The sequence below is a fragment of the Oncorhynchus clarkii genome, chromosome 24 (genome assembly GCF_045791955.1).
Source record: "Oncorhynchus clarkii lewisi isolate Uvic-CL-2024 chromosome 24, UVic_Ocla_1.0, whole genome shotgun sequence".
In the NCBI taxonomy this organism is placed as follows: domain Eukaryota; kingdom Metazoa; phylum Chordata; class Actinopteri; order Salmoniformes; family Salmonidae; genus Oncorhynchus; species Oncorhynchus clarkii.
In genome coordinates, this window is record NC_092170.1 from 38977398 (window position 1) to 38988341 (window position 10944).

The 10944-nt window shown below is 44.2% G+C and overlaps 1 protein-coding gene across 1 annotated transcript in view; it reads right to left on the bottom strand.

Moving 5' to 3' along the window:
* The window catches only part of LOC139382373 (potassium voltage-gated channel subfamily A regulatory beta subunit 1a), a 160031-nt gene extending 156921 nt beyond the window's left edge, over positions 1–3110 (bottom strand). The window contains exon 1 of the mRNA XM_071126372.1: positions 2312–3110. Coding sequence (XP_070982473.1) covers positions 2312–2607 — 296 coding nt within the window. The 5' untranslated portion in view covers positions 2608–3110. The remainder of the gene's footprint in view (positions 1–2311) is intronic.
* Positions 3111–10944: the final 7834 nt, after the last annotated feature.

The window sequence follows — 10944 nt, forward strand, 5'->3', positions numbered from 1 at the left end:
GTTCTCATCAACTAACACCCACACCAGCTAGTTCTCATCAACTAACACCCACACCAGCTAGTTCCCATCAACTAACACCCACACAAACTAGTTCTCATCAACTAACACCCACACCAACTAGTTCTCATCAACTAACACCCACATCAGCTAGTTCTCATCAACTAACACCCACACCAACTAGTTCTCATCAACTAACACCCACACCAACTAGTTCTCATCAACTAACACCCACACCAACTAGTTCTCATCAACTAACACCCACACCAACTAGTTCTCATCAACTAACACCCACACCAGCTAGTTCTCGTCAACTAACACCCACACCAACTAGTTCTCATCAACTAACACCCACACCAGCTAGTTCTCATCAACTAACACCCACACCAGCTAGTTCTCATCAACTAACACCCACACCAGCTAGTTCTCATCAACTAACACCCACACCAGCTAGTTCTCATCAACTAACACCCACACCAGCTGGTTCTCATCAACTAACACCCACACCAGCTAGTTCTCATCAACTAACACCCACACCAGCTAGTTCTCATCAACTAACACCCACACCAGCTAGTTCTCATCAACTAACACCCACACCAGCTAGTTCTCATCAACTAACACCCACACCAGCTAGTTCTCATCAACTAACACCCACACCAGCTAGTGCTCATCAACTAACACCCACACCAGCTAGTGCTCATCAACTAACACCCACACCAACTAGTTCTCATCAACTAACACTCACACCAACTAGTTCTCATCAACTAACACCCACACCAGCTGGTTCTCATCAACTAACACCCACACCAGCTAGTTCTCATCAACTAACACCCACACCAGCTAGTTCTCATCAACTAACACCCACACCAGCTAGTTCTCATCAACTAACACCCACACCAGCTAGTTCTCATCAACTAACACCCACACCAGCTAGTTCTCATCAACTAACACCCACACCAGCTAGTGCTCATCAACTAACACCCACACCAGCTAGTGCTCATCAACTAACACCCACACCAACTAGTTCTCATCAACTAACACCCACACCAGCTAGTTCTTAACTAACACCCACACCAGCTTGTTCTCAACTAACACCCACACCAACTAGTTCTCATCAACTAACACCCACACCAACTAGTTCTCAACTAACACCCACACCAACTAGATCTCATCAACTAACACCCACACCAGCTAGTTCTCATCAACTAACACCCACACCAGCTAGTTCTCATCAACTAACACCCACACCAGCTAGTTCTCATCAACTAACACCCACACAAACTAGTTCTCATCAACTAACACCCACACCAACTAGTTCTCATCAACTAACACCCACATCAGCTAGTTCTCATCAACTAACACCCACACCAACTAGTTCTCATCAACTAACACCCACACCAACTAGTTCTCATCAACTAACACCCACACCAACTAGTTCTCATCAACTAACACCCACACCAACTAGTTCTCATCAACTAACACTCACACCAACTAGTTCTCATCAACTAACACCCAGACCAGCTAGTTCTCAACTAACACCCACACCAACTAGTTCTCATCAACTAACACCCACACCAGCTAGTTGTCAACTGCAAGTTAGAGAAAACCACAGTAGCAATCAGCCAGACATCCCAATGCCACATAGCAGACAAACCTCTATAAGAACATCCAGCTGGCATCAACTGGGCATACAAATGACCATCCAATGGCAGAGAAGGCACGGCCAATAGGGTTTTCAGGCCAAGTAGACATTACATAACTCAAACTATTGTTCAAAGCTTCATTAGAAAACACAATTTATATGGAAAATGTGTGATTACACAAATACAGAAAACCAGATTGTTATTAGAACACCTCTAATAATAATTTGATAAATACATTTTTTTTTTTTATATTTAAAAAAATGGACAGCATTATAATCCGTCCCATAAAACCGCAACAACAACAACAACAACAACAACAACAACAACAACAACAACAACGACATCAACTGCTCCCTGGCCACCGATGACGTGGGCATTGATTAAGGCAGCCCCTCCCGCACCTCTCTGATTCAGAGGGGTTAAATGCAGAAGACACACATTTCCGTTGAATGCATTCAGTTGTGCAACCGACTAGATATCCCCCTTTCCTGTATCCATATCACATTTTCAAACACTGGTTAAACAAAACAGGTTGGACAGCATCAGCTCCCCTTACATCCAATACTAATGACTTACCGCACACACACACACATACACAGACACCTGTATGCCATTTGCACAACGTTGCTCAGCATTAACGACACACACACACCAGTACGTGGGAGTATTACCTGTAGGCCATGTGGGTCTGGTTCATCACAGTGTCCTGTAGTGACAGAGCGTGGACACTGAGAAACTCCTCCAGTTGTTTGACCTCCAGAGGGGTGTTGGCTCTCAGTCCACCCCACAGCATAAGAGGGGTGTAGGGTCTTGCCCCGGGCCTCGCCGAACCCTGCTGACATTTCCTTCCTTGGCCACCCTGACCCCCCTGTCCTGCCGGTCCCCCTGGGCCCTTGTCCGCTTGTTTGGAGGCTCCCTTCTGCTTTGGGTTAGGGATGTCTGAACAGGTGGCTTTGTACAGGTACATCTCCTTGACTCACCCGCTCTCCTTCCTCTTTTGGAAAGTCTGCTTGATACTACAGCACATCAAGTATATTCCTGCTTTACGATCAGTCACATATCTGTCTGCACACACACACATGCTGTCATGTTCCCCTCTTCTCTAACATTCTATCAGCTCATTTTGGTAATGCTCTCTATTAAATAGCATGGGAATCTGGGACATGTTTCTCCCTCCTTCTTTCACTATTTCCCTCTCTTCCTTCCTCCCTCCTTCTTCCTCTTTCCCTCCCTCCCTCATCAACCCTTTCTATCCAAATATTGTTGTCTACCATTCCTCTATTTCTCTCCCATTCTCCCTACCTCCCGCCCACTCCCATTCTCCCTCCCTCCGACTCCCATTCTCCCACCCTCCCTCCCACTCCCATTCTCATTCTTTCCCACTCCCACTCGCAGTCTCTCCCTCTCCCACTCTCTCCCACTCTCAGTATCTTCCTCTCCCACTCTCATTCTCTTTCCGATCTCTCTTCTCCCCACTCCAGTCATTCTCTCTCTTCATGTCCCTCCCCCACTCTCTCGTTCTCGTCCCATGGTCCTCCCTCATCAAGCAGGGTAAGGGGTTTTGTGCCCTCTGACCTCTGCCATGTCTGACAGTCAAACTGACTTCATTTACTGTATCGTCCGTCACTCACTGTATTGTAGGAATGAGGAGTGGCACCTTCCCATATCCTTTGGCAAACACTGTGCAGAGCCCGTATACACACACACACACACACACACACACACACAATTTCCAATAAGTAGAGAAGGGAGAGCGTCACTGACATGCGCTAGGACAACTCACTAAGTGACAACGCACAGACAGGGATATTGTCACCTAAACAAAACATTCTCCCAGCCATCACCCTGCAGCTTAACACTCATTCAAACTACAGGATATAATAAAATATAGAATATAATAGGGTTCGGAGATCTTCTAACGCCTCAGCCTATAAGGGGTATAGACAGGACTGTGAGATCCTCTTATGCCTCAGTCTACAGAAGGAAACAGACTGGGCTGTGAGCTCCTTTAATGCCTCAGCCTATAAGGGGAACCGACAGGGCTGTGAGATCCTCTAATGCCTCAGCCTATAAGGGGTACAGACAGGACTGTGAGATCCTCTAATGCCTCAGCCTATAAGGAGAACAGACAGGGCTGTGAGATCCTCTAATGCCTCAGCCTATAAGGGGAACAGACAGGGCTGTGAGATCCTCTAATGCCTCAGCCTATAAGGGGAACAGACAGGGCTGTGAGATCCTTTAATGCCTTAGCCTATAGAAGGAAACAGACAGGGCTGTGAGATCCTTTAATGCCTCAGCCTATAAGGGGAACAGACAGGACTGAGAGATCCTTTAATGCCTCAGCCTATAAGGGGAACAGACAGGGCTGTGAGATCCTCTAATGCCTCAGCCTATAAGGGGAACAGACAGGGCTGTGAGATCCTCTAATGCCTCAGCCTATAAGGGGTACAGACAGGGCTGTGAGATCCTCTAATGCCTCAGCCTATAAGGGGTACAGACAGGACTGTGAGATCCTCTAATGCCTCAGCCTATAAGGGGTACAGACAGGGCTGTGAGATCCTCTAATGCCTCAGCCTATAAGGGGTACAGACAGGACTGTGAGATCCTCTAATGCCTCAGCCTATAAGGGGTACAGACAGGGCTGTGAGATCCTCTAATGCCTCAGCCTATAAGGGGTACAGACAGGACTGTGAGATCCTCTAATGCCTCAGCCTATAAGGGGTACAGACAGGGCTGTGAGATCCTCTAATGCCTCAGCCTATAAGGGGAACAGACAGGACTGTGAGATCCTCTAATGCCTCAGCCTATAAGGGGTACAGACAGGGCTGTGAGATCCTCTAATGCCTCAGCCTATAAGGGGTACAGACAGGGCTGTGAGATCCTCTAATGCCTCAGCCTATAAGGGGTACAGACAGGACTGTGAGATCCTCTAATGCCTCAGCCTATAAGGGGTACAGACAGGGCTGTGAGATCCTCTAATGCCTCAGCCTATAAGGGACTCCAGGACTGGAGAAAAAAAAAAAGTAAAAAAAAAAATAGCAGTTATGACAACAATAAAAACAAACCAAAGTAATTTTTACCTTCAGCGTCATGATTCTGAGAAATGCTCAATAAGTTCCAGAAATGTTGTTTTGCTCTCTCTCTCTCTCTCTCTCTCTCTCTCTCTCTCTCTCTTTCTCTTGCTCTCTTTCTCTCTCGTTTCCTTTTTTTAGGAGCCCATGTTGAGAACAGTTACATACCCTCAGTGCTGGGACGGGTGAGTCATGGACAAGAATACCTCAAGAGGGGGAGTTAAAGGGGAGGTAGAGGGAGGGGGAGGCAAGCTAGGGGGACACCAATAAGCACTGGAATCCGCCCTCGCACTCCACGAGAGGCAAGGAAAGGGGACTGATCGCACCCCTCAACTCAACACAGAGAAGAGACATAACTTTTTTAACCCACACATTCTCTCTCCTCCTCTCTCGTCCTCTCCCTCTCTCTCCACCAATATCCCCTCTCAATCCATCACCTCTCCTACAGTCACTTATTGTACTCTCTCTCCCCCTTTCATGTCTCTCCCCTCCCTAGTGTCTCTCTCTTTCTCTCTCTCTCCCCCACTCCCCCTTGTGAATACGCCTCTCCCCTCCCTAGCCGCAGACTCTCTTTCTCCCATGTCTCTCTCCTCCCTAGCCTCTCTTTCTCTCACTCCCGGTTCCAGGTCTCTCTCCTCCCTAGCCTCTCTCTCTCTCTCTCTCTCACTCCCCCTTCCAGCTCTATCCTCCCTAGACACTCTCTATCTCACTCCCCCTCCTATGTCTACCCCACACTCTCTCTTTCTCTCTCTCTCTTTCTCAATCTCTCTCTCTCTCTCGCTCTCTCACTCTCTCACTGTCTCCCCTTCCATGTCTCTCTCTCCCCTCTCTTTCACTCCCCCTTCCATGTCTCCATAAAACTGTGGATGAACAAAAATAAATAATTACGGAGCTTACTGAATGATTAAACTGGATGGAGGACACCAGCCACCGTTTAAATCTTATTTTCATAATTTCCCCCGAAAGCTGAGGAACAACCGGAATGACCAATAGCCTGCATTAAAGGAAACGACCACTACAGAGGCACCAGTAAGGTCGCTCTCTCACCTGTTCAACAGTGCAGGATAGATTATAATGCGGGAAGCATCGAAGAGCGGAAAGATGAAAGGGGGAGGGATCTATTGGTTTGTTCAGTTCTTGATGTCTTGTGAATACATGCCCACTAAGAAGCTTGAGGATTGATCGATACTATTTTCATTGTAGCTGTTTATGTATCAACAACACCTTACATGATGTTGATATGAGACACTACATTCAGGACCAGTCAAAAGATTGGACACACATCTACTCATTCAAAGGTTTTTCTTTATTTTTTACTATTTTCTACATTGTAGAAAAATAGTGAAGACATTAAAACTATGAAATAACACATATGGAATCATGTAGTAACCAAAAAAAGTGTTAAACAAATCAAAATATATTTTTTAGATTTTAGATTCTTCAAAGTAGCCACCCTTTGCCTTGATGACAGCTTTGCACACTATCGGCATTATACAATGTACATCATGCAAAATGGAAAATAATAATACAACTATAGAAAAACCCCTGGAATGAGTAGGCGTCCAAACCTTTGACTGGTACTGTAAAGACCGTGTCGGGATCACGTGTTGTGGATAATACTTAATCAACCGGAAATCATAATAACAAAGTATTGTCCCCGCTCCTGTTTCAGTGAAAAGCTGAGGGATGGGGCTGGAAAAAATGTACAGCACTCTTAAATGTAAAGACAGAGCTATGGATGCAAGGACTCACATCCATTATATTACAATTATAGTTTGAACCATTTTTTTAAGCTGTTGTCACGTTCTGACCTTTATTTCCTTTTGTTTTGTCGTTATTTAGTATGATCGGGGCGTGAGTTGGGGTGGGCAGTCTATGTTTGTTTTTCTATGATTTTGGGGATTTCTATGTTTCGGCCAAGTGTGGTTCTCAATCAGAGGCAGGTGTCATTAGTTGTCTCCGATTGAGAATCATACTTAGGTAGCCTGGGTTTCACTGTTTGTTTGTGGGTGTTTGTTTTCCGTGTCGGTGTTTTTCACCACACGGTACTGTTTCGGTTTTGTTTCTTCACGTTTCTTTTGTTATTTTTTATTTTTATTTTTGTTTTGGGTTTCGTTCGTTCCACGTTTATTGTTTTTGTATTCAGTTGTGTTCATGTTGAGTATTTCTTATTAAAAGAACCATGGACACTTACCATGCCGCATTCTGGTCCTCCGATTCTTCTCGCCTCTCCTCTTCAGACGAAGAGGAGGAAAACCTTTACTGCTATACAGTATTTGTTTACGTTTACTTTGTTTACAAACAGAGTAAAACAAGCTTATATTTGGGGCTTTGATTGGGTATGACAGTTGAACTATGCTCATGAGAATGGGTACACACTATTAAGTAAAAAACGGATCACACCATGGATCACATAGCTTGTTGATTTAGAATTTTAGGACCCCTGTCGTTATCCAAAAAATAAATAATTTTTGGGGGGAATAAAATATTGAATTTGGCCTATAGCACTACAGTATAGTACATAGAAACACATTGAATACCACATTCATAAAAGGCAAAACAGACTGTCCAAAAATGTGTCATAAGGAATAAGGTTTTGAAGTGTCTGTCCTCTGTCTAGGAGATAGAGGAAAGTTGGGTACAAAACTACTTCTACATGTTTTTTTAACCGGTACCAGGTCACCTTCAGACAAAATGTCTCGGAGAAGCTCCCCTTTCCACAGAGCGGTCATATTAGTTTTCGATGCCGAACCGCTCAGGAAGCTCCCCTTTCCATAGAGCGGTCATATTATTTTTCTAGGCCGAACCGCTCAGAAAGCTCCCCTTTCCATAGAGCAGTCATATTAGTTTTCTAGGCCGAACCGCTCAGGAAGCTCCCCTTTCCATAGAGCGGGCCGAACCGCTCAGGAAGCTCCCCTTTCCATAGAGCGGGCCGAACCGCTCAGGAAGCTCCCCTTTCCATAAAGCAGTCATATTAGTTTTCTAGGCCGAACCGCTCAGGAAGCTCCCCTTTCCATAGAGCGGGCCGAACCGCTCAGGAAGCTCCCCTTTCCATAGAGCAGTCATATTAGTTTTCTAGGCCGAACCGCTCAGGAAGCTCCCCTTTCCATAGAGCAGTCATATTAGTTTTCTAGGCCGAACCGCTCAGGAAGCTCCCCTTTCCATAGAGCGGGCCGAACCGCTCAGGAAGCTCCCCTTTCCATAGAGCAGTCATATTAGTTTTCTAGGCCGAACCGCTCAGGAAGCTCCCCTTTCCATAGAGCGGGCCGAACCGCTCAGGAAGCTCCCCTTTCCATAGAGCAGTCATATTAGTTTTCTAGGCCGAACCGCTCAGGAAGCTACAGAAGTTTTTTTTTTTTGTGACAAGACCAATGTTTCGTGATGTCGCATGGTCTGACAAACGTCGCTGTAGCTCATCCACTTTCCACCACCGACATCGGAGGATGTGATGGATTGAGACACAGCCCATCCAATAAAAATATCTAGAGTTTAAACATGTGGATTTTGGTGGGGATTTTAAATATGAATATATTAACATGTGTAAGATGGAATGTCAATGCAGCCGGCCAAAATAATTAAGGTATTTTCCTATTTGATAGGAAAACAAGAAACTCACCTATCAGCAGTAGAAAGGGAAAGGGGAGCTTGGGATGGGTTGGCAATCTTCAGCGGTGTAAAGTACTTAAGTGCAAATACTTTAAAGTACTACTTAAGTAGATTTTTTTTCGGGGGAATCTGTACTTTACTATTTATATATTTGCCAACTTTTACTTTTACTTCACTACATTCCTAAAGAAAAGAATGTACTTTTTACTCCTTGTATTTTCCCTGACACCCAAAAGTACATTTTGAATGCTTACCAGGACAGGGAAATGGTCTAATTTACACACTTATCAAGAGAACATCCCTACTGCCTCTGATCTGGCGGACTCACTAAACACACATGATTTGTTTGTAAACATGTCTGAATGTTGGAGTTTGCCAATGGCTAAAAAACAAGAATACGGTGCAGTCTTCTTTATGTAAGGAATATAATATTTTTATTTAACGAGGCAAGTCAATTCTTATTTACAATGATAGCCTAGGAACAGTGGCTTAGCTGCCTTATTCAGGGGCAGAACGACAGATTTGTACGTTTTCAGCTCGGGGATTCGATCTAGCAACCTTTCGGTTACTGGCCCAACGCTCTAACCACTCAACTTTTTATACTTAAGTAAATTTTTGAAATTACATTTACTTTTGCTACTTAAGTATTTAAACTCTCTTAATACTCAAGTAGTATTGTACTGGGTGACTCACTTTTTCTGTAAAAAAAAAAGACAATTCAGTACTTTTTCTACCACTGGTATTCTCCTCCACCAACTCTTTAAGAGCTCGAGGAGTATGAATTCACATAGATAAAAAAAGGCCCAGAAATTACTACAGAATGCGGGGAAAACTCAGGAAATGAAATTAACGCATACATGTGAGCAACAGGGAGCTCTGGGTGAGCCTGGTGCCAACTCACCTGGGATGACAAGATAGTGCCCTGCCGGTTCCGCCAGCACTGACCAGCAGTGTGCCCTCTGCGGCCACAGATGGTCGCCCTAAGTGCAGCACCTCCCAGCTCCATGGGCATCGGAGCAGAGGTGCTGGGGGATGGAACTGACAGGTCCCGATCTGGACGTCTGCGGGCAGTCAGCAGGTTGTCCAGCTGGATAGACAGGGACACCAGCTGGTCCAATGTGAGGATGGTGTCTCGACAGGCCAACTCCCAACGGACGTCCTCGCGCAGACTGCACCTGTAGTGATCGATCAGGGCCCTATTGTTCCTGGCGGCCAGGGTCTGGCGGCCAGGGTCTGGAAGTCCAAGGCGAAATCCTGCGCGCTCCTCGTCCCCTGCCTCAGGAGGAACAGACACTCACCCGCCACTGAGATTTTTGGATATAAATATGCACATTATCGAACAAAACATACGTATTGTGTAACATGATGTACTATGAGTGTCATCTGATGAAGATCATCAAAGGTTAGTGATTAATCTATAGTTCTGCTTTTTGTGACTCCTATCTTTGACTTGAAAAATGGCTGTGTGTTTTTGTGACTTGGCTCTAACCTAACATAATCATATGTTGTGCTTTCACTGTAAAGCCTTTTTGAAATTGGACACGATGGGTAGATTAATAAGAAGTTTATCTTTCATTTGCTGTATTGGACTTGTTAATGTGTGAAAGTTACATATTTTGAAAAAATAGTTTTGAATTTCACACACTGCCTTTTCAGCGGAATGTTGTCGAAGGGTTCCGCTAGCGGAACGCCTGCGCTAGAAAGGGTTTAAGCTTACACCTCCTATGGCAACATATCTATATATATATATAACATAACTATAACAAAGACATGGCGATACAACACAATGTTACTTAGAGATAGGGAGTTTACCTCACATCTCAACACACAGACATGTTTTTGGAAATAAATGTAGATAAGGAAGTATTCCCAACCGCTCTTGAAGCATATATGACATGCTGCATCATGTCTTACTCTTCACAAAAGAAAAATAAGACCAATAAAGAAATAGAAATACTAGAAAAAGAAAATGTTGATGCCCTTCAACAGTTGAACACAATGTTATAAACATCTGCTCTGTAGAGATCGCTGCCCTGAAATCCAAACAACAAATTACATCAACAATACGGTGAACAAGGTGTAAGTGTGGGGGAAATGCTTGAAGAGAAACATACCATCCACAGCACAAACTGTATCAATCTGAAAACAAAAGCTCAACGAGATTTAGACAATTTCCTTACTCAGGCCAATTTACCAATTATAAGTGAACCAGATACAATTGATATGGATAAAAATCTTTCCCTAGGTGAGCTGGAGGAGGCCATTAATATTCTACAAAATGGGGAATCTCCTTGCAATGAAGGATTCCGAGTGGAATTTTACAGACATCCCAAATTACTAAAGCTTATGTAAATTATGCTCACAGCAGCTCTAGAGCAAACTGTTTGGATTACAATCACCATGTCTGGCTACAATCACCTCTACTTTAAAAAAATAAATAAATCAGGATTCATTGTCATGCAGATACCTCCACTCATTGTCACTTTTGAATGTGGATTATAAAATCATTGCGAAAGTATTGGCTTTTCACATAGAAATAGTAATGCAAAAGTGTATGAACTTTTATCAAACAGGGTTAACATGGAATAGGATGTTTTTAGACAATCTCTCCCAATTTTTCAATATAA